The following is a 23,401-nucleotide window of genomic DNA, read 5'->3' as shown; positions in this document are numbered from 1 at the left end:
TCGGTTGTAAACTTCACTTTAAACTTTTGGTTTGACAGTCTCATAAGTCAATTTGAGGTCAAACACAAAAAAGAGTTTGTGTTTGACTTTGCAATACTTGTTTTACTTTAACACACAAAATTCACGTTAGATTCACAAAATGCGTGTTTTCGAACTGTTTAAAAGCTGATAAGGTGCAACAACAAAGGAATTTGCAGCAAAGTTTGATTATGGTGCGTTCATGGTCTCAAAGTGATTATATTATTTACTAAGAGAAATCCAAACAGTTGCTTTAAGCTACCACTTTACTGTGGGTTATTTTTAATATGATTCGTGGGTAAACTATGAGATTAAAGATATGCTCAATAAACAATGGCAGCGGTATAAAGTGCTGTAATCTTACAAGATATATAGTTGTTGTTTCGTATCTACACTGTTTTTTAGGGGGCGTGAACGCAGCGCTTCCCATTGACCAGGCATCCCTTCCGGTAGATGAGGTCAACTTTTCCCTAGATCCGCCATTTCAGTCCCGGAGTTTCTTGTTGCACATTAGTTTTGAATTGATTCTTTTGCCATTTTAACGTTTAAGCAGTCGAGTATTCGCTTTTGTTGCGAAACATAAGTTCCGTCGTCTTTAAACGCCCTGCAATTAGTCGTGGAAGTAAAAAAAAACCGGGGGTATTATAGCGGGGTTTCTTTTTCTTCACGGGAAACGTTAGTCAACCAAAGTTTTTGTATGAGTTGCGGATAGGGAGAGGCGACGGGGAAAGGCCTCAAGCCTCGGACGGGATTTCACAGCCATGGCCGGTAATTTTGATGCCGAAGACCGCTCTAGCTGGTACTGGGGGAGGCTAAGCCGCCAGGAAGGGGTTTCTCTTCTCCAGGGGCAGAGGCATGGCGTTTTCCTGGTGAGGGACTCGATCACCAGCCCTGGCGACTACGTGCTGTCCGTGTCGGAGAACTCCAAAGTGTCCCATTATATAATCAACAGCATCAGTAACAACCGGCAATCTGGCTCAGGTAACGTTGAATTGTTTGTCACATATTTAGGTATATGACTTCACCTGCCACACACGTTCACTTGATACCAACTTGAGAACGAGTAGTTTCATTTAAATAGTGAATTGCTTTGATTTAACCCCGATACGTGCCGCTCTCGTCAAGCTGCGCCAAACGCCCTTTGCGAAATCTCTAATTTAACGCGATCCTGGTAAATCGGAAGATGTGCCCGCGCTTTATCGCATACGTTTAAGTGTCTCCAGTGTTTTCGGAAGATACGCTGTAAGTCGGCATATATGTATTAAAACGGTATTCACTCTTTGGGGCATAAATTAAAACTTTTACATGTGGTGCACGCTGCTCGATACCGCCCACCGAAGTGTACGTTGGACCGGGGAGCGTTAGCTAACTGGCTAGCTACTGTGGGGAGAACAGGAGAATCGGTCTGAAATGATAGGTGGGTTGCTTTTCTTTCGGCTAATCCGCGTGTATTAGATGTAACGGCCGAATACCACAACATAAATTAAATCATAAGTAACGCTAATGTAAATGGGGGGTGGGGAGTTGAGTGGGTTACTTTTTAAATGGAGTTTGGTGCTGGCTACCTAGCTATCAACAACCAATCAAGGCGTTATTGATCATTTATTACTTTTTTCCTGACGGAGGATAGAGGCGGTATTTGGTCCTCGTGCATGATGGGCTGGGCTGGGTCTGAATGGGACTGGGCAGACTTGGCTGTCACAACTGGGGGATGACTGGTCAGCTCGGCGTCTCTGGAATGTCTGTGATCCTGTTGCACATACATAGCCCTACTTACAGGTCTGCTGCTGGGACTGTACCTCTTTATGGCGGGTTCTCAATTATTGTCCTTTCAGAGCTTCTTTATTTATTTATTTATTTATTTATTTATTTAATCTGCGGGCCCGTATAATAAATCATCAATAGTGAGCCATTATTGGTTGGAAGGGTACCCAGTATCCATGTGCTACTGCCACTCACACTGAATTAAATCCAATTTGACTTATGTTGGCTAATATATCTAGTGTTTACTCAAAATGTGAAATGTGTCTTAGAATGCAACTATTTAGTTTCACATTTTGAAAGGATTGGGCGATCCAATGGAGAGAGAGGTTTTTGCGATGTGTTCTACAGAGTTTTTAATATATTTTGTTTTATTAACGATAATGTCAATCAATGAGCATCTAGGCATATTTGTAAGATTTTTCATCAATGAGCTGCATTTACATGTTTGGTCATGCATTTAAACCACCAAACCATTCAGGTTATTTCATTTACAAATGGTTTCTCATGTGGATTCTCATATGGTGATATTACATTACATCAACCTCTTTTGGGACTTTGTTCTGGAGCCTGATCATACCCTTGATATAATAGTCAATGTTTTGTGTGTAATTAATCCAGTTATGTGCTGTGTGACTTCAAAGGTAGAGCAAGCCTGTCAGTGCTGCCAGTGATTATGCCCAAAGGCATTGGTATTAATTTGATTGTGGATTTCTTTGTTTCTATTTGTTTTACTTTCACAAACTAACACTGTCACCCTTCCTCTGCCAGGTTTGGCTCCCCCTCGGTTTCGGATTGGGGATCAGGAGTTTGAGGCGCTGCCAGCCCTGCTGGAGTTTTATAAGATCCACTACCTGGACACCACCACACTCATAGAGCCCATAAACAAGGCCAAGCACACAGGATTCGTCAGCACCTCCTCTGTTGGCGTCCCGTCGGACGAGGCAGAGTTTGTACGAGCGCTATTTGACTTCCCTGGTAACGATGAGGAGGACCTCCCCTTCCGCAGGGGCGACATCCTGCGGGTGCTGGAGAAGCCAGAGGATCAGTGGTGGAACGCAGCTAACCAGGAGGGCCGAGCCGGGATGATCCCCGTGCCCTACGTGGAGAAGTACCGGCCGGCCTCGCCCACTGCCGCCGGCCTGGGTCCCCCTGTTGTGGGGAGTGGACAGGGGGGGCAAGCGGGAGGGGTGGTGGGCAGCACAGACGCAACAGGAGCCCCTCAGACAAACCCTCTGGGGGACCCTGGCCAGTACGCTCAGCCTGTGGTCAACGCCCAGCTCCCTAACCTACAGAATGGGCCCGTCTATGCCCGAGCCATTCAGAAGAGGGTGCCCAACGCCTACGACAAGACGGCACTCTCACTGGAGGTAGCAATCCCACCCACCATTCATGTTCTCCAAGGCTGTCCTTCTATTTACTGTTAAACCTTCTTTTGCCTCTCTGTTTTATCTATGTTGGTCTCAGCTGTGGCAGTGTAGATTGTCCCGATTAGTAAATGGCTTACTCATGCGTGTGATCATACACACAAAGTATCTTCACAAATGCAAGTTGACGGGGCACATGAAGACACTCACAGTGGGGATGGCACTATAGAGAAAGACAGACACTGATCCTTTTTTACAATGGCACCTCTTCATGTACACATCTCTTTATGGCCCATTGGGTTAATGTGAGTGTTGCATTGTACATTCATTAACACTGGAGCCCACTGAAACGCGCCTTGTTTTTAGGTTTTCTGGGAACAGACAAACAGTGTTTGCTCAGATAACTATTGAAACGCAAAACAATAGTGGAGATTAATAAAGAGAGGTTGACCTAATCTGGTATGTTGTGAGGCCGCCCCACGGTGATCTAAACTCAGAGCGTCTCCGCATCACACACACACTTTAACCATCTTGCTTCCAAAGCTGATTGTTAATCAATCTAACATGCTATCGTACACCTCAAAGGATTACCACTAAAAGAGGACGATATTGATGCTCTTTCTGTTCATGTTATTTCAGTTTCAGTTTTCAGTTTCACCATGTGAACTTCTGCTGACATGCTAGCCAATAGCTAGAGATGGCTCTCATTCAGGGCACTGGAGACATACTTGGTTATATGGGCAGTGGTTGTCAGTCTCCTACTCCTAACTTATTTTCATCACACTGATGCATACAGTTGGTCTGTTGTAAATTCAGAAGGAGACGATTCAATTTGAATAAAATAGTTTTACTGTTAGATTAAATGTAGTCATTCTACTACACACAAACACATGGTACCAACTTTCAACACAGCCAGCTCTTAAATTCCTTTGCTGTTTATTGGAGTCTTCTCAAGAAAAACGGATGCCACCATTTTGTTTGAATGAACGAGTGAAAGACTGTGTGAGATAGAACAGGCCCGATGACACTGGGTTTATGAACCTGCTGCCGCTGTTAAAATAGGTCACAATATATTTGTGCAGCCTGCTAACTATGGTCAAGATTCCCAGTGCTGTACACAATGCTCTCACTGTAGATAAGGACTAGCAATTATTCCGTAATTTACAACTGAAGATGTTATTCTGAAATTAAATCCTATTTTAAGCGAGTTGTCTGCAAAACAATTTAGAACCTGGAATTAGAAAAACCTTTGAGTTTGATCTACTATCTGTAATGTACTTCTTTTGAACATCTACTTTGTCTGTTTTTAGTTTTTAACATCAAACTGAAACGGGTAAATCAATATTACTGCATGAGAACTAGACTGACATGGGATTTTGAATGTGAATCAAATATTGTCTAAGCTAAATCTACTGAAGACTCTTCCAGACATTTGTTTAGCCCTTTAAATAGTTCTAGCATTGGGCACATTATCGGAGGTCCTATATGCCATAGGGGTGGGGGAAAAAAATGATTCAGCATAGCGATAGTTTGCGTGGCGATATTGTATCGATACACGGAAGCCAAGTATCGATCTTTTTTTTTATGTAATCAATTATGGGAGACATCGGAGAAAGAAATGAGAAATGCGCCGTCCGCATGTATATCAAACGTCTGGACTTCCTGTCACTCGTAGCGGCGCTGCTGCACAGCTGTTGCATGGCGCACAGGACTACACCCGCGACACGGCGCTGGTCAAAGACTTAACTCAAGCATAAATCAAACTGGCTGCTGGTACTCTCGTAGCGCTGGAAGCGATCATGAAAATAACTACTGTTTCTGCTTTATACTTGTAGTGGAAATCCCAAAGACGTCGGAGCATCAAATACCGTTGTTTCTGGGTTCACAATATTGCTTCTCCAGGAACTGCATCGGGATGACGGTGTTACGGATTAACAGGCGGCCGTGTTAACTGGTGACTTCCGGCCAAAAATCGCCAGTTAACACGGCCGTCTGTTAATCTGTATCAAAACAGCTTTGTAGGTTTGAATTTAAATTTGCAAGATTGTATGAGGTGTATTGTACAACGATTTAAGACAATTGTATGAAGCAGAAATAGTAGTTATTTTCATGGTGGATGGCAGAAATGAAAACTCTTTACAAGGAGATAAACCACAGAGATAAGCCCCGCCCCCACTCTGGCACGTCCAGCTCGAATGACGCGACTATGCAGACTGTAACACAAGCAGTTCAGTTTGTCAGGTGCAACATTTATGAAAGCGTTGGTCAGTTTGTCTGCTTGACAATCACATTGTGAGATGAAGAGACTGAAAACGTTATCTTCTTAGATACAATATGTTGACAAAGTTTTCCTTTGGGGACAATTTGCGGTGGAAAAAAAGGGAATAAAATCGCAATACTCAATATATCGCAGAATCGTGATAGTATCGAATCGTGGGACCTCTGGTGATTCCCACCCCTAATATGCCACCATTTCTGGGTTATATCCGGGAAACATGGCCACAGAAAAATTATGTAAGCTGTAAGTCAATTTATCCAAAAATATGAAATGCCTTTTTGCAACTTCTACCACCGCTTCAGTCTCGATCATACACAACGTTGTTAGGATGGATGCGCCACTCTAAAATGACTAATTAGTGCAACACAATATAGCCTCCCCTCTCTTCACAAAAACTGGCAGTGACGAACAAAATGTCCGGCTGGATGAATGAAGTGGAACAAATTTCAATTCAGTGTGACTGTCTAACTATCGCTGTCAATGTCGAAGTGTCCCTGAGCAAGACACCCAACCCCCAACCGCTCCCCGGGCGCCTCTCAGGGCTGCCCACTGCTCCCTATCCAGGGATGGGTCAAATGCAGAGAAGAATTTCCCCTAGGGGATTAATAAAGGATACTTTCTTCTAACTAAAATGGAAGGAGTCTCTGAACTTCTGGCAGGCTTGTTGAAACTGTTCTGCAAGAAATAAGTCGTCAGACAAGTGGTGTCACGTTTTTTTGTGCTTCAAATCAAACTCTAGAGTCGACATGTGCGTTTGCTGCTCTGCAGCCGTACAGATGAAGATGGGTCAGTCAATTTGATATGTTCGACTTGCATGAACCGATCCTGCCAGTTTTTACCCATTTTGCGCTGTACACGTATCTGTGACTGTAAACATTAAATGTTGCTTCCTGCCGAAGAATGACAATAGTCGTTACAGCCGCGCATGCGTCACTAGTATCAAGGGATTCCCCTGGGTCCTAAATCCCTCTAAGTTTAGCTCCCTATGTACCAATCAAAACAGTTGCGAGCGAGTGGTGGATGGCGGTGGCGGTCCTTTTTGGTGTCAATAAATTATTGTGTTTATTTGGGGGGGAAATACCGTGAAACCGCCAGAATCTTACAAAATACCGTGATATGAATTTTTGGGATCCCAGCCCTAACGTATTGTGTCCATGCATTTCTCTTTTTGTTGTTGTCATCTTGCAGGTGGGAGACACGGTAAAAGTGACCAAGATCAACGTGAACGGCCAATGGGAGGGTGAGTGCAAGGGCAAACGAGGCCACTTTCCCTTCACCCATGTTCGGCTGCTGGAACAACACCATCCCGACGACGAGAGCTGAGAAACGCGCGCTCTCCCTGTCACCTCGACCGTGTCCAGCAGATCCCTTCTCTTTTGGTCATTACGTCATGCTCTGAAAGAAAAGGATTTATACAAGCACACAATATATGAACCTATGAGCTCAACCGTTCCCCTGCCAACACGCGACGTGTTGGGTCATCTTACCTGCTGTCATGTTGAAGAGTTTACACTGCGGTCAGACTGATATCGGTTCGCCTATATAAGCTTTGTTGTTTTTAGTCAGCATCACACACTGCCATTGTTGGCTCATGCTTGACTACTTCTCTGAAACCAGCAATTAAATATGTCTTTCATTCAGATAGATGGCAGCATTTATTGATTTAGTATTTATTCACGTAACATTTAGCTTCCAATAATTCCAGAGCTGTTTTATTAGCTTGTTGTATGTTCATTAGAAGCATGTAGCAATTATACACTGTTTTAAGGGCCTTACACGCCTAACTCTCTTAGTAGAGAAGATTTGGCTTTCTGTCCCCCTCCTATGTATTTTAGCAATTCATTAAAAAGTGTATAAAACGTAACAGCCACTCCAACTATCCCCCTGTAATGTTACAGCTCAAGACTCCCATTGTTCCATCCTGCTTCTGTCCATCAGGCATTAATTTTTTATTCCAGTTGCAGTCTCGACTAATAATACTTACAATCCAGACTTGCTGTTAGTTATTGATTTTTCCTCGTAGGCGCTGATGATGCAGCCATCAGAACTGTCCAATCAATGAGTTCCCTGTCAGTCCATATCACTTCATGTTTACAGTCTTTGTGCTTACCCAGTGTAGTGGAGCCATGTCTTTATAGCAGCTGCTAACCTTAAAATATTCAGTATTTTTCAGGTGGAATGAAAGGCAGAAATTCTACTTAAAAATCCTTTTTTCTTGTGAAGTTTAAATATTGGCAAAATGTCAGTTTCCTTCCATAACAGGCAGAATTAGGCGGCAGTAATCGATATCAGTCGAACCGAGGTTTACCCATCTCCAGCCCAGTATTGAAGTCTACTCACCCACTCTTCCCTTCTTTTGTTTCCCACTGCATTTGATTCATACAGAAGGGAAAAATCAATTGCACATAGGAGACAAAACACTCGGCTTCTCTCACAGAATCATGAATCAGTGAGTTTTTGTAGTGCCAGACTGTGAACCTCAGAGTGAAATGTGCAAAGACTTTTCCTGATGACTCCGTCTTGTGGAGAAGACTACTTCACCAACTTATTACATCCCACACTACACACAATGTCCCTTTTTTTTATGTACCGAAAGTGGAAATATTGTGGCAGAATTGACGCGACACACCATTCATGCTAAATACTGTTGATTTTCTTTAACTTTTTGTGACCAGAGATGCACATATTATATTATATTCTATTATGTTCCTCTTTAAAAACACTATTCAGCACCAACATTGATGACTTCATGGGAAATGGTGTAAAAGAACAAAATAAGAGCCCTTTCCAGGAGGAAGGAGAGATCCTCTGAGGCTGTTTTTAAAAGATGAGCGGAGAAAGGTCGAGGGATTTTATTTTTGTCTTCCAGCAGGGTTTTTATGACATTGTCATTCCAAGATGCTATTGAGATAAAAGCCACCTTTAAAAACACTAAATCCTCTTGCATTTTTGTGTATAACTGGTATAAAAAAAACAAAAAACTGTCACACTGTCATTTCTCGTGTCATGGTTCACACATGCTGCAGGTGAATTGTTTCTCGTCAGCCACATTTACTCCACGTGCTATTATTACATAAAAAGCTTTTATAAACATTGAGCATTATGTCAGTATGAAAATAAACCATGCAATGGTCTATGACTGCTCTCCTCAGTGAAATTTCATTTTCCAAGATCCGTATTCAGATTAGACCTTTTCCATCAAAAGCACGCAGAGCAATCGCCCACTTGAGACGTCCTCCTTAACGTAATCCCTGTTGCTCTAAACGGCAATTAGATGGCTGGCAAATGTTTATAAAAATGCAGTAAACCGATTTAAACTGGTGTAACGCTGTTACCAGTGACAATAACACTGTTTTTAAGAAAAGAAAATCACCCTGTGGTCATACTGTTATTACTTATGTATTATAGTAAACCGTATACTCGCATGTATCGACTTTCCCTTGATACATAAATGCAATGGATGCTTCTTGTATGACGTAAATGGTAAACTACAGCTGCACACAGAAGTTTCTTCTTTTTTTTTTGTCAGTCACCAGGGAGGATCGGCAGAGTTGTGTCCTCTTTACCTCATGTTTTGTATTGGAAAAACTTAGTTCTGAGTAGGAAGCTACGAAACTACGGTGTAATCCGTCAGTCAGTATTGTCTTTGATATGTTGAAATGAACAAAGCGCACCAAATGGTTTCCACAGCACTCGCATAAAAACACATTGGTCTCTGTTTCCAAAATCACACATTTAACACAGCCCTGGGGTCAGATGTACGCGTGATTCCCATGCACACAGATAATTTGTGTCACTTAACAAACATATTTATAGTGAAGACAATGCTAAGTCGGTGCACATCTTGTACATGCATCATAAAAGCATAAGTATGGTCTTTATGATGAGAGACGTTATCTTAATCTGCAGCATCATTTTAGTTTTTAAGACAATTTAACAACATTTTGCAGTCTATAAAACAACTATATTTATATGATATTCAATGAAAGGCGCAGTTATTAACTTAATTCCCTTTGGTTGGTTCCGTGTGCCGTTAGTTGCTGTACGTTGGTGGAGACCTTTTTCTTTTAATACAAATGATATTTGGTGAAATTGTGCTCTTTTGTGCTTCTTTTTAATGCCATGTCCTAAAGTCCCAGTGAAAAAAAGGAGTTATAGCATCTGTATCTTCTGTACTGTGAGTATTCCCCAGTGAACCAGTTACAAGAGGGATTACAAAAATGTAGTGGGCATGCTTAGAATTTAGCCCGGTGTGGAGCCACAAAGAACCGTGGCTCTACACCCACCTCCCTTGTTGGACAAACGTTGCAGATGGATCAAAGATATTATGAGTTGAAATTGGTTGGTACAAGCATACATAGGCACACTTCATATTTTGTTTTCCAGGAAGGAAAGATGATTGGATTTTAATATAAAATATGTAGAAATATATATATATTTTTTTTAATATTTTTGCATACATGATTAAATAGGTGCACACTAATTGGGGATGAGTTTAAAGGGGTGTTTTCTTATTTGTATCGTTATTTCCTTGAAACCTGATCGAGCAAATAGAAGTATTGATTGAGTTTTAGCTAACTGTGGGAGTACAACTCAGGGCTGTGAACCTTCACACAATTTCACAACAAAATCTATAAAAACGGATGCAAGAAGCGTGCAGATGCCTATTTTTTTCTGCATTCGTATCATACACGGTTTTAACACAGAGTTGTTATGCATCTGATCCCAGATATCCTGAAATGTTGTCTGAGTTTACAATGTGTTGTGGCAAGTTTCCCTCCATTTTTTTGTTATTGAGACTCAAATTTAGGGGAAATATTGTTTGTATGCTAAATTAAATGCCATATTTTTTATTACCTGTTTATCAAAAATGTTGAGCCACGGCGGTGGGTCATTTGAAGCCCTGTGTATATAAATAAACAATTGTAATAATTTTAAGTCCCCATATTCCACGTTTCTTTGTTGAGGTGAAATATTTAAGCTCAGCTAAATTATTAGATGTAAGTACATTCAGTGGTTTAATGTGATAACAGAGGAGTATGTGTCACTACATTATTTCACTACAAACACAGACGGCCTATCTAGCACTTACATGGGTTGACCAAAGCCACTACTGTTTGTGACACACACAAAACAAAAACCATCTAAACAAAAAATGCAATGTCAATTCTCAAGTGTAGTTATTTATTTTACGTCAGTTGGATATTTAAAATGATGATGTTTCAAAGATGATTGTTGCCACACCCCTTTAGTAATCTCCTGTCTTTGAATGGAAAGAAGTGGTTGGATTTCTGAAGTGCAACAACTTTTTTGTAATCCTCTTTTTCTATTTGTTGCAATGCCTTTATGCAAAGGAGTCATCTGGTATTGCATTCAGATGCATGGCACTGAATTCACAAATTGTTGCCTTTTACAGAATATTCTCATTTCATATTCATGACATTATTTTAACTGCAGTTTGTTGAAGACTAATGAATACTCAAAACGAAATGTTTTCAAGAAGATACCACTGATTATCCTTTAATGTGCACCGTATCTCCTCTACAACTTAAAATAAAGAAAAAAACATCAAGTCTCATCATGCCAAATAATGGTTAATTGTTCTTTTAATGATCATATGTTTTTGTTTTTGTGCCATTTCGACCTCACTTTGAAGAGGACCAGAACAAGCAAGATGTTATTAAGAGATTATATAATGTGTCAAAGTGCTATGAATATATATTATTTGAAGTTAAAATGTACCTGTTTTTTTTTCTTCTGACGCGTGTAATATGTTAATATACCTAGTGAATAAAAGCGTACCAAATTGTCAGTTTGGGCTTTACATTACTGTACTGTACACTAAGAAGGCACAGGTGACTGTGAGCCCATAATATGTTAAAATTGTAAAATGAATGCTTATTCATGAATTATATTGATGCCGAATGGACGAGTAGCTACATTTAATAAATATACAATTATAATTTGTTTAAAAACGCATTGAAAAGTCACTCCACACAGGATTTGCCATTGTTTGAATAGAATTTGTAAGGTAATCTTGGAAGAGCGATATATTTTGGGACCGAGGGCGTAGGCGTCGATGAGACTGCTGCTGCGTGGGTTTCCCGGATGGAGTAGCGCCGCCATCTTTACGCCAGTGTTACCGGTGGGTGTTCAATCAGTCCAGCGGAGCAACGGTTGCTGTTGCTGATCCACCACCAACCGATACTCCTCTCCCTTTCTTACTGGGACGCCACAAGCAGCCCCAAAAGCCGAACACCATGGCGGATAGAGAGAACTTAGTATACCAGGCAAAACTCGCCGAACAAGCGGAGAGATACGACGGTAAGAGCCCCCTCCGCATAAATAATGGTCGTTTGCAGAATTGCTTGGCTCCTCTTCGCCCCTTTCAGTCTCCCTGCGCATGGGGCTTGGAGGCGCAGGTAAAGCATTACACATGGATTTGTTGGGTGAGGGACAAAATGGCGGATATATTGCTCTAGCCGAATGAATCGGTAAACGTTCAAATTAATTCTTCGAAGCCTTGTTTTTTGCTTGGTGAAAAACGTGCTTTGTCGCGTGGCCTGGTTAAACGTTAGCTCGTGTGCTAAAGCTAGTTAACAACCAGCCTCAGGTAGTTAGTTAGCTATAACTCTAGCTATCTAGCGCATAACTAGCCGTTTCTTCAGCCCTGCGACACGCGTGACTCCAAATTCCATTCAGAAATACAAAGATTTTCTAAAGCAAATCTTCCAGATCCCGTCTCACATTGTGCGCCTGCGCTGAATCCATTGGAATAAGCTGGAGCGGCAGCTTCAGTCGGAAGATGTATATCCCAAAAATGGTGTCCTCACCACGGTTAATGCTAACGCACCGCCCACACCGAGAGTGAGAAAAGACGAACCAGGCGCAGCCAAGGGGGCACTAACATTTGGGTGCACGCCGAATTTAAGGGTGACATTTGCCTTTCAACAACCCGTTTTAAGGTCCGAATTATATGTTTTGAAGCTGCAACAAAGACTTAAAAACTGAAACGTGAAGTTCTCTTTGTGTTGGTCCTTCTGCGGTTGTACTTTAACGAGGCCAGTGTTGTCGTGCCGGTTAATCGATTCAGAGGTGTAGCGCCTGTGGTCTACAGGCGAGGCAGTCAACTTTTATTTGCCATCTATGCCATGTCTTTTTTTAATAGCAAATGCAACATTTATTAAGCTGTTCGTTGGTACATTTACAATGTGGTTGAATTAGATGTTCAGTCAATACTAGTCTTGATCCTCGCCGTGATACACGGAGGCCGTATCACTGCGGTTTGGTATGATCCATATCTTTGACTGACTGACTTAATTAAACACTGCATGAAAACAAAATGTTGCATTAACTTCTGGTCTGTTGCTGCATTTTGTCACAGACTGCCACGTTTTGTGGATTTAGAGGAGCTGACAAATGACTAACACTTTTTTTTTTTATTATTATATAATAAAAACAAATACATTTTCTTACTTTAGTTGTTGACTCATTTATTCCATTCCTTACTTTGTTCTCCATGATACCAACACATCATGTAACTCACTATATTACAGTAGGACAAACATTTGCATTGCGTTATTTATTCCTATCTGCAACAGAACGTGTACACAAGCAGACTACTGGCGACATACAGGCAAAAAATATATATATATTTAAAGGGAAAAACACACTGCATGTGTGATGATGGCAAGGTGTCAACGATGATCTGTTAATATAGAAAGATTGATTATAATTATGTTGTCAAGCTACATATGATTGTAGAGGTGAGTTTTCACTGACATGTGTTATTGGTAGCTAGAACAAGGTTTGTGTGTCTGTGTTCCAACCTTTGTGTGACACAAAGAAAAGAGAGAAGCGCAACATTCAACAAGACCTCCACGCAGTTAAGACTCACACTGAGCTGGAATTAAATCAAACTCACGATTACGTTCGGTCAATGCAGAATCTTATGGTTCTTGGCCACGGCGACTGCTTTCTATTTGTGTTGCGGTCTCTCCCCATTCATTTTGACGTAGGCTATGGTGGCACTGATTGTTAAAAAAATGTTTTGTTGCGTGACTAGTCAGTGGTGTTTTAAACTGTCCGTCTCTCAGCTCTACTTGTCTGACGAAGAATTCACAAAGTTAACTTTCACTGCTATAGGAAGTCAATCCTGTGGCATAGTCAAAATGTTTAACCAGTTGGTCAGATATTTTCAGTCATTGACATTGATCATCAACTCTCAATATGATCCCACTGTACAATGGAGTCATACCGTCTAAGTCCACTGGACATTGACTGCATTATGCTTCAGCTGCTGTTCACTGTGTCCAACAGTTGTCGAGCAGAGCTCTTTTATGTGCTTTGGTTTTTAGATGCATCTGGTCTGTTTTTAAATGTATTTAAAGACCCATGTGGCTTTGAAATTAGAAGAAAAAAGAAGAAGCTAGAATACATTTTATGGGTTAATGTCTGTGGAAGAAAAAAAAACAAGCCACTGGGGGCTTTTTCTAGGGAGGTTTCTCTTTCTTGGGTTGAAGTGGGTGAGAGACAGATGCATGCTGTTCAGTAGCAGGCATACCCAATTAAGATCTAGAAACCAAGGACAAATAAATAACACTTCAACAGATAAGCACAGGATGTTTGACGTGGTCTTTTTTATAACATTTTGACTGGACATTGGAGGCAGTGCTTCAGCTGGAAAGTTACGTAATTATCAGTAGGTACATGGCCATCTATAATTCTATATTCAATTTGAGAAAATGACGAGCTGACATCCTTGTGGTACCTGCTACTTCAAATGTAGCCAAGACACCCAAGTCTCGCTGCCACGCACATTACATGCTCCTTCCATCAAATGGCCCCAAAAGAATAAAAAAGAACAAGGGTCTGACTGGGGACTCTTGTTGCATGAAACTCCCTGTTTCTATCCAACACGGGTGACAAATTAAATCTCTAAAATAACACACATGCCATCTTAGCAACAATTAAATAATTGGTTAACAGCTACTCAAGCATTAATCTGTAATACTGATACACTGAAGAAGACTGCTTTCTATTGCATATATTTCATTAACATATATACTTTTTGTCAAACCCCTAAAGGGGGTTAATGAAGCCCAGTTTGTCAGCAAGAGGTCGAGCGGAGTGACTGATCAGCCGTAGAGCTTGTAATGCTGAGAGGTTTTTTCACAGAGGGGGTCATTGAGTTTATTTGAGAGCGCGCTGGGCTGGAGGGTAAAGTGATCAAAGCAGCGTAGTGCTCCTCCTGGCTTGAAACCATCGCGTATCAGGTTTCGCCAGTGTGCTGCGCAGCACCCTGCTATTGGCTTCAACAGATAACACCCTGTCTGTGAAGTTGAAAAGCCTGGCACACTGCTCTCACCTCCAGGGTGTAGCATGTTCAGCGTGAGAAGTGTGTCCTGTCTGCAGCTCGAGCTTGATTTGTGTTAACTGCTAGTCACAAAAATCACATGGTTAAAAACATTCATTGGCATACCACACATGATGCTACTTATGTTAAACAATTACAAATCATCCCACAGAATATGTTTTGCATTTTGATAGCAGCATAAAAGTAATAATATTCTAATACAACCATGATGGCGTATCAATACATGAGAGAGTAGATCACCAAATATTGCACTAGTTTAGTTTATTTAGATAGTTGTGTCCCTTCTGTGCCCCCTTGACCTGCTCTTTGTGATTTGGTTACAAAGGCCCCACATACCGTCCGTTAATAATCCCCAGGGAAACGGCTTGTTGTGCTAATTGGTAGCTCCTTCAGAGCAGAGTAGGGCTGCAACTAACGATTATTTTAATCGGTTGATTATTTTTTCGATTAATCGATGAATCGGATAAAAACATGTTTTTATCAAAAAAGCGTTCATTTCCAACCCTTTATTCAAAAACAGAAGTGACAGTGCAAAACATCTTCAGAAAGTGCACAAACAGGTTGCTCCTTGAACATCCCTGAGCTAATTAAAACAACAAAATGGACTAACACTAAAAACATACACATATATGCTTTACATCTGCCAAATGTGAGCCCTTTTTACTGTAATTGATCCCTCCAGAGGCTGCATTTACATACCCTGCTTTATCAATATGTATGAAATACTGGGACAGAGGGAAGCTGTACTGCTACATATAGAGAGTCTTCTTCCTTAAACTCTTTCATTCTGGGTCTCTTATGACCACGACGTCACGTTGTTGGCTAAGCCCAACTACGTGATTTGCTTCATTCTACTTTGAGTAAAAAAAAAAAAAAAAACCTGCAGCCAGATCCGCCGGTTTAACGTTAACGAGTGACAGCGTGAACTGAACCAGACCGGTGGTTACGGCATGTTTCATCACGTTACGGTTTTTTACAAGCAAGACTGAAATGTAACGGAACATAACGTAACTTTAACGACAATACACAACCCAAACACGTTAGCTAACGCAATAGCAAGCTGACTAGCTTCCATTAAAAACAAGTTTGAGGAACATGAAGACGCTGATTGGCCAAGACTCGACTTGTCAAAGATCTTCTATTTTTGAGAGCATCACAACCTCAGCTTTTCTCGTGTCTCACTCCAATCTCAGAAACGCTGGCCGGCCAGTTGCTCTGCTCTTTTTTTTTTTTCTTCTCCGCGACTTATTACCCGGCGTAATAATCGCACGACACAACGAATCGATGATGAAATTCATTGCCAACACTTTTGATAATCGATTTTATCGATTCGTTGTTGCAGCCCTAGAGCTGAGCGTTAAATTGTTGTTTATTGTAGCTTCTTTATCAGCCACATCCTACTGAATCACCTTGGGGGGAGGTGAGATGTTTAAAAGACAAGAAAGGCATCACATTGGCTCGGCCCTCTGGTACATTTTTTTTATTTTATTAGCCTTTATTTTAACAGGTCGGTCCCGTTGAGATGCAATGATCTCTTTTCCAAGGGAATCCTGGCCAAGATAGCAGCATAGACAAAGTTTCAACATACACAAGACACACAGAAATCACATAAAACAGATAAGATAAAGCAACAGGACTAAAACTCCGGATTTATACCAAAACAAGAACAAGTGCGGTATGAAGCCGCTCCAATTTCCCTCACACGAGTCTTACAAGGTTCGAGGTTGATAAGCTCCTTCAACTTTAAAGTTTAAAGTAACATTATTGTTCTCGCTCCGTTCCCTGTATCCTATCAAAGGTGTCTATAGGTGGTGAATCTCTCCCAGGAACCACATTAATATAATATTGAGGATGACGTAAACCTTTAAGGCTCTGCTCTGTGGTTTAAACTCATTGCTAATTAAAGTTGGATGTGCTTCACTTTATGTACCCCTTTTGAAATGAATGCATCAGAGATGGCTGCCTCCACTGCTCGAAATTTGCATTACATTATGTTGTGAAAGCGATTATTATACTTAATAAATTGCTGCGTTAATTACTGAAAGTAAATGTTTCACACTGTTCAGGTTCTTGCTACTTTTTGTGCCGGAGGGACTTGAGAAGCCCACGTCTTATGCCATTTGTTTCCCTGTATCTTCCAGAAATGGTGGAGTCGATGAAGAACGTGGCCAGTATGGACGTGGAGCTGACGGTGGAGGAGAGGAACCTGCTGTCGGTAGCATATAAGAACGTGATCGGTGCCAGAAGAGCGTCCTGGAGGATAATCAGCAGCCTGGAACAGAAAGAAGAAAACAAAGGCGGAGAAGACAAACTAAAGATGATCCGGGAATACAGGAAAACGGTCAGACACTATTATTAACTGAATGTATCAACTGGTTAAGCAGTGTGAGATTGTATCTTTTCTGTGGTTTCTAAGCTATACGTTTTTGATCATGAAAAAGTCAGCAAGTTTCTGTCATTGAAAACAAGTTGGAGCCAAACAATAGATAAGCAAGAATGAAATGTAGATTATCTTCTCGCATTGTTTCGGAGATGTTAATTCCTCTTTTTAATTATTAATGAGAAGTCAAACTTCGAACGGCAATTGGCCATTTTCTGCCCATTCAGCACTCTATATTGATAAAACTAAATCGCATCACACATCTGCAAACAGTCCTTCCTGATGTCTCCAACAAAGCATTTACAGTCTTCTGTAAATCTTACTGCAACAAACAGGCGTTGTTTCAGTCGGCTTTGATGAGAAACTGGAGACAAAGCAGTCACTTGTTTGCCATATTTCAGTCACAGATTAGCTTTTATGAGTTTATAGAGCAAACATCTCTGGCTTTTCCTGAACTGTAACCACAGACCCTTAATTAGAACTTTAGGTTACCACTCACCTTGTGGTTTCACAGAGAGACGTGTTTCTGGCGCACTGTCGGATAATCTCATTTCCATATGTAGTAGGCAACTGGCCAGCAATGTTTTACTGTTTTTGGCAGGACTGCAAGGTCTCCTCCACTGACCTCTCCACTTTGAGAGGAAATGTTGAGATTTCACTGCCCAACAACCCTTGTCTGAGTGAAATAACGAGCTCGCAGCAACCGCGCATCGACTGTAAATCAATTCTTCCTCATTTCTGCTGCAGAGTAGCTCCCTGTCACTAGCGGCACCACCGAGCGCAATGCAGCACAGCAACCGTTCCACTAATTCAGTGAAAGCAGTAAAATACTTTATTTGCAGGGTTTGTACGTATGTAATTCCCCATGCTGGAAAAAGTTTCATTGATCTGTTTGGTATACATTTTTTGAAAAGAGCTTAGGGAAGACTGCTACCTCCAAGACTAATGGGGTCTGTTTTTAACTAGTACACTAGTTTGTTTGCAACTGACAGTTAGGACTTAGACATTGACAACTTAAAAATATCAAACCAGCTTTAAATTGCTAGAATCTAGAACCTGCAAGGTTTTATGTGACCATACAAGCCATTGACAGGTGTGTGTGTGTGTGTGTGTGTGTGTGTGTGTGTGTGTGTGTGTGTGTGTGTGTGTGTGTGTGTGTGTGTGTGTGTGTGTGTGTGTGTGTGTGTGTGTGTGTGTGTGTGTGTGTGTGCAGGTCGAGAAAGAGCTGAAATCAATCTGCAACGACATTCTGGACGTACTGGACAAGCACCTCATCTTAGCTGCAGTCACAGGAGAATCTAAGGTTTTCTACTACAAAATGTAAGTCTATTGTCTATTTTGTTTCATTCTATAACTTTTTTACAGTTTGGTTTGACTAGGTATCAGTCAAAAGGGTAATGCAAATATTTCACGTTTTATACCCCATAATCACTCTCATCAAACATAAATCTGTTGGTTCCCACCTTAATGTAGGCTAGAATGAACACCGAGATACATAACAGAAAGGGGTTTCTCCCTCATTTAATCAGAATTCAGATTGCTGCGCACCTGTCTCTTAAAGGGTGTTAACATACTTGATATATAAAAAAAGTATGTACAAAATGGACACCTTATCTCACCTCTCTCCAATCCACAATTTACCTGGCAATCATGATAAGTATGTGTCTATCTGAGCTACTTCCTGTTATGGTTGCAGTGCACAGGATTATACTTCGATCCATAACCAAGTAATTAAACATTCTTGTTTAGTGAGAAACCTGGCTGCTAGATGTTAACCTCACAGTTGCTTTAGGTGGAGATTTTCAGTCAATGCGTAAGTTGTTTAATTGACTGTTTTTGTTGTTGTCATGTCTGTCTTTTTTTGCTATTCAAGCCTTTATATTTGTTGGAATACCAACAGCTTTTTTGTTATGGGGCTCAGGCTTCTACCATGTAATTATTAAAAAGGCTTCATTTGCAGGTTCATGTACTTGCCCCAAACTGTATTCTGTCCAGTCAAATGCAGTACTGCTGGTTTGTTAATGCATTTTGTTATTTGTTTATTCCCTCTACTCAGGAAGGGAGATTACCACAGGTACCTGGCGGAGTTTGCCACGGGCAACGACAGGAAAGAGGCAGCAGAGAACAGTTTGGTTGCATACAAAGCTGCTAGCGACATCGCCATGATCGAACTCCCTCCAACGCACCCCATTCGCCTGGGATTGGCCCTTAACTTTTCAGTTTTCTATTATGAAATCCTCAACTCGCCAGACCGTGCTTGCAAGTAAGTGGGATCATTTTATTTTCTGTTTTAACTGACATTTCCAAGTGTGTGTATATATAGGACTCTATTTGTTTTTAACTTCATTATTTAGTGTTTTTCCTGTATTGTTTTTACTTAAGTTTACATAGTTATGCCAAGTGTCTATGAATGCAGAGTAGCTCAGGGCATCAGAAAAAGTACGTTGCAACGATTGCAGTTTGTTAAATTAAATCGGCGCTTCAACAACTATTGCTCCCAAGAAACTGTTCCGTCTGTCGGACACTGTTGCACCTTAGAACCAATCATGAAAGGCAACAGATTAATTCCCAACCATACAGTTCCATCCATCTGTTCACTGAATGTGTGTAACCGCGTTGTCCTGCTGACAGGCTGGCGAAGGAAGCGTTCGACAATGCCATCGCAGAACTGGATACTCTGAGCGAGGAAAGCTATAAGGACTCAACACTTATCATGCAGTTGCTACGTGACAACTTGACACTATGGACCTCAGACGTGCAGGGAGATGGTGAGAGAGCGTTCCTTTTTAACTTGGGGCCTTTAGTTGCTTGAATAGATGGCATCTACATTTCTCAGTGATGCTAAAGTTGTTCTTGTCTCTGTTTTCCTTTTTAATTTGCCCCTCATAGTCTTTTGTTTGCAGTTCCTGAGATACTTGTCTTCAACTGCTGATGCCATCAAAAAGCACCATGAGAACTTTGACGAATTATCTTTTTCTGTGACCTTGAGACTCATCACAAGCCCCCTCTCTCCTCTTTCCTTCTCAGTACTCACACACTGCTCTAACTTCTCATCTCTTCTGTAGATTCTTAAAGACAGCCCTCTTCCCCTCACTCCTCCATTATAGAAGTCTAATTTGTAAGTCATTCCTTCTGCCTGTCTTTGGCCTTTTTCCACCTCAAGCTATTTCTTCTGTCTCACCACCCTGACATCCCAAACTAACCTTCTCATATTATATCCTCTCCTGCCCTGTTTGCCCAAAGCGCAAAAGGATTACGCAGCTGCATTTTTTTTTTTTTTTTTAACAATTCTTTTTCACCTGCTAACCAAATGTTGCTGCATTGTTTACCTGGGAAATGTGAGATGAAATAGAAAAATACCCCCTTTAACCCTTAAAAATCACATTCCTGGTCATTGTTTAGCTATTCACCCAGGGTAGGAAATGTACATATTTTTGACCGACTGAAATCCAGGGGCATAAAAAAATAAATTGGGGGCACTTTTTGAAACTTGTGAAATAACATTTGACCTTTGTTCAAAATAATAAATATACTTATTTAGGCCTACAGTATATGAGCGATTGTCATCAAATGGCAATAATAAGACTATTAGGCAGTAGTCTATAGATTCAAAGTGTTTTTATTAGATTTGTTTGAACAAACAGAAAACATAAATCAGACAATCCTATTCAATTGTATTCTTATTTCTTTGTGGTTATTTATTGTTAAAACAATAACAATTGTTAATTTTTTAAAACGACTTGAGGTTGGGAAAGATTTAATGGGGTGACGTGACAAAAAGATTACGACACAACTTTGTGTCGCCGGTAACTTCGACTTGGAGTGAAAGGATAAAAAGTTAGAGGGACGCTGTAGACATCTTAAGGCTGATTGGCCAAGACTCGACACATCACATCAAAGATGTTTTATTGCGAAGATCACAACATCAGCTTTTCTCCGTGTCTCACTCCAATCTCAAATGCTGGGTGGCCAGTATATCAAAATATTTTCTTTCTGTAAAACCAAATATTTAAGCGGATTTACGTAAGCGAGTACCAACTTTTAGCGTGTGTGTGGAGCCACCGTCCTCTGTATCGCGCTACACTCTGAGCCCGCCCACCTTTTTTAAATTTTATTCTAATCCCTCTTGTCACGCTAACTTCTGTTTCACTGGGACTTTACCCTTTCCACAATTGCGGCAAAAGATTGTGATTCGGGCATTTTTAAATTTAGACTTATGGGTCTTTGCGGACCCCCTGCTCCTTCGCCGTCAGTGTGGCTGAATGCGGTCCAGCAGATCCTGCCTCGCTGAGGCCGAGCTTGGAGACCTGTGAACGCAGCCGTTTGAAGTGTGACATAACGGATAAACTGCAGTAACATAACAGCATGCGAGGCTGCTGCTCCATCTCCTGTGGCTTTCTCACATCCCAGTTAGTGTGCGCTAATGAGCACTGTTACGGTTTCTATTTTAATCATGATGGATTCTCCAGCCTTTGTTATTTGTGCCTCTTAATTCTTCATTACACGGGTGGTTGTGCTCCCTCTATGGTAACCTTTCTAAGTAACCGGTTGTACAGGTTCACGAGGCATTTTACTCCCTCGGTACATCTGACCATGTTCTGGCTGTGAACTAACTCTTGCTCACTTGACTGCATGGCGACACAATCAGTGGTAAACACTGCGATCTGCTTCTAAATGTTGGGATGGTTTGTTGCATGATTGACCGATTCACACATTTCTGTGAATAATTTCTCCTTCAGTGATGTCAACTGACCAGAATCTCAGTTTAGCACTTTAAAAAGCCCACAAAGCACCAAATAAAGACTCGGACCGTTGCCTCGTTGTATTCCTTGACTCTTTCTAATAAAGGAACCGCAAACGACATTTTTGTGCCACAACAAAATGCACATTGTGTTTATGAGAGGACAATATTATGCTTAATGTTTGAAATGGTAACACAGTTGGCACCCTTTCGTACTAGCTATTATATATTTATATCTCTAATTGAGTGTGCAGAGATAACATTGTTTTATGTTCCTGTCATTATCTCAGGTGAAGAACCGAACAAAGAAACTCCACCGCAAGATGCTGAGGAAGAGACTCCCCCGCAAGAGTGAACCACACAAGACAAGTCCTCTTCCGCCTCCCCCTCCTCCCTTGTTTCTCTCCTCCCAGCACTAGCTTCTGTCCCCAGCCACAGTTTTCAACTGGGTTTATATCTGCAGCCCACACTCTTCCTCTACCTTTCCCTCCATTTCTACCAGTCTGTCTCACCCTTTCTTCTCATATGCATGTCATGTCCCGATGCCCCACAGGGCCTGTTCGGGACCCCCATTTCCACTTCCCAGGAGTTTTACCTTATTTTTGATGACTCATTTTGCAAGCCTGTACCCTTTAAGGTTCATGTCCTCTTTTACTGTTTTTTCTTTGCTGTATCATCTGTTGCCAAGTATGCTTGCCTGTATTTCTAACACACATATGCAAAAGTTTATTTAAAGACAATACTTAGCTGTTCAACTTTTTCCTGTATTTGTGTTTCTAAACAATATATTGTTCATGCAGTCAGTGCGTTTTGAAACATTTCAGTTTGCAATTTGAGGAAATAAAATGGCGATGAAAGATTTAAAAGGGATGTGTGAAAGCTTTTTGAAAGAACCAAGTGCCCTCTTTACTTTGCGGTTACCAAACCTGCTCCTTCGACACATCAATATCTTTTTTTTTTAATGACAAATAGCAGAATGTCCCCCTTGTCCAAGCATCACTCTGACCTCTATTCTTGTCCATTCTCGGACCAAGTAATGTGCTGCGAGGCTGTAGCGCTTTTGCTAATGGCAGATAGTTAGGTAATGGCTTTTAAGCAGACAAAACATTTGTGTGCGCGCGCGTGGGAGGGGAATGCTCAACACTTGATTGTAATATAATGCAGTTTTTGCATTGGCACCATATTTAAAAAAAAAAAAAGAAAAAAAAAAAAAAGTTTGAGAAATAGAGACCTGCTCTATCTTTACGGCCCTGGCTATTTCAGGTTTCCTCTTCTCAACTGTCTCTTTCCTACTCGTTTCCTCTCTTCGGTATGTGTAACGTGAATCTGATTTGTACTACTGGATATTCTCAACGGAGCCACAAGTACCATCTGTATTCTTACTGAAACACAGCATGGAATTAACATTAAACTTCAAATTGAAAAATTAAATTAACATGTGTAAGATGTTGTCTTTTCCAGTTGGTGCTTTGGTTTGACA

The 23,401-nt window shown here is 41.1% G+C and overlaps 2 protein-coding genes across 4 annotated transcripts; both read left to right on the top strand.

Annotated features, from left to right (window-relative positions):
* Positions 1 to 537: 537 nt before the first annotated feature.
* On the top strand, positions 538 to 8,482 carry LOC306753513 (adapter molecule crk-like). Of its 2 annotated transcripts, none has more exons than XM_079237390.1 (3): positions 538 to 975; positions 2,551 to 3,149; positions 6,613 to 8,482. In XM_079237390.1, the coding sequence occupies exons 1-3, from the start codon at positions 780 to 782 to the stop codon at positions 6,745 to 6,747; spliced, it is 930 nt and encodes a 309-aa protein (XP_079093516.1). In that variant the 5' UTR covers positions 538 to 779; the 3' UTR covers positions 6,748 to 8,482. The 2 variants fall into 2 exon arrangements, with proteins under 2 accessions (XP_079093516.1, XP_079093515.1); XM_079237389.1 differs by having other exon boundaries at positions 538 to 999.
* A 3,110-nt stretch (positions 8,483 to 11,592) lies between these two features.
* On the top strand, positions 11,593 to 23,191 carry LOC306733244 (14-3-3 protein epsilon). Of its 2 annotated transcripts, XM_079214452.1 has the most exons (7): positions 11,606 to 11,748; positions 16,942 to 17,141; positions 18,394 to 18,500; positions 19,237 to 19,443; positions 19,812 to 19,948; positions 20,246 to 20,298; positions 22,212 to 23,191. In XM_079214452.1, exons 1-6 carry the CDS (start codon positions 11,685 to 11,687, stop codon positions 20,251 to 20,253), a joined length of 723 nt encoding a protein of 240 aa, XP_079070578.1. In that variant the 5' UTR covers positions 11,606 to 11,684; the 3' UTR covers positions 20,254 to 20,298; positions 22,212 to 23,191. The 2 variants fall into 2 exon arrangements, with proteins under 2 accessions (XP_079070579.1, XP_079070578.1); XM_079214453.1 differs by lacking the exon at positions 20,246 to 20,298 and having other exon boundaries at positions 11,593 to 11,748.
* Positions 23,192 to 23,401: the final 210 nt, after the last annotated feature.

Source organism: Taurulus bubalis, assembly GCF_910589615.1.
Source record: "Taurulus bubalis genome assembly, chromosome: 2".
NCBI lineage: Eukaryota > Metazoa > Chordata > Actinopteri > Perciformes > Cottidae > Taurulus > Taurulus bubalis.
This window is presented reverse-complemented; position numbering and strand designations above follow the sequence as displayed.

What these genes read in the sequence shown, in the direction of transcription:
- LOC306753513 (XM_079237389.1), top strand. Translation starts at nt 780, where the DNA reads ATGGCCGGTAATTTTGATGCCGAAGACCGCTCTAGCTGGTACTGGGGG. An exon ending in CAACCGGCAATCTGGCTCAG is followed by an intron (nt 1,000 to 2,550) that starts GTAACGTTGAAT and finishes TTCCTCTGCCAG; the next exon opens with GTTTGGCTCCCCCTCGGTTT. An exon ending in AGACGGCACTCTCACTGGAG is followed by an intron (nt 3,150 to 6,612) that starts GTAGCAATCCCA and finishes GTCATCTTGCAG; the next exon opens with GTGGGAGACACGGTAAAAGT.
- LOC306733244 (XM_079214453.1), top strand. Translation starts at nt 11,685, where the DNA reads ATGGCGGATAGAGAGAACTTAGTATACCAGGCAAAACTCGCCGAACAA. An exon ending in TCCGGGAATACAGGAAAACG is followed by an intron (nt 17,142 to 18,393) that starts GTCAGACACTAT and finishes GTGTGTGTGCAG; the next exon opens with GTCGAGAAAGAGCTGAAATC. An exon ending in TCGCCAGACCGTGCTTGCAA is followed by an intron (nt 19,444 to 19,811) that starts GTAAGTGGGATC and finishes TCCTGCTGACAG; the next exon opens with GCTGGCGAAGGAAGCGTTCG.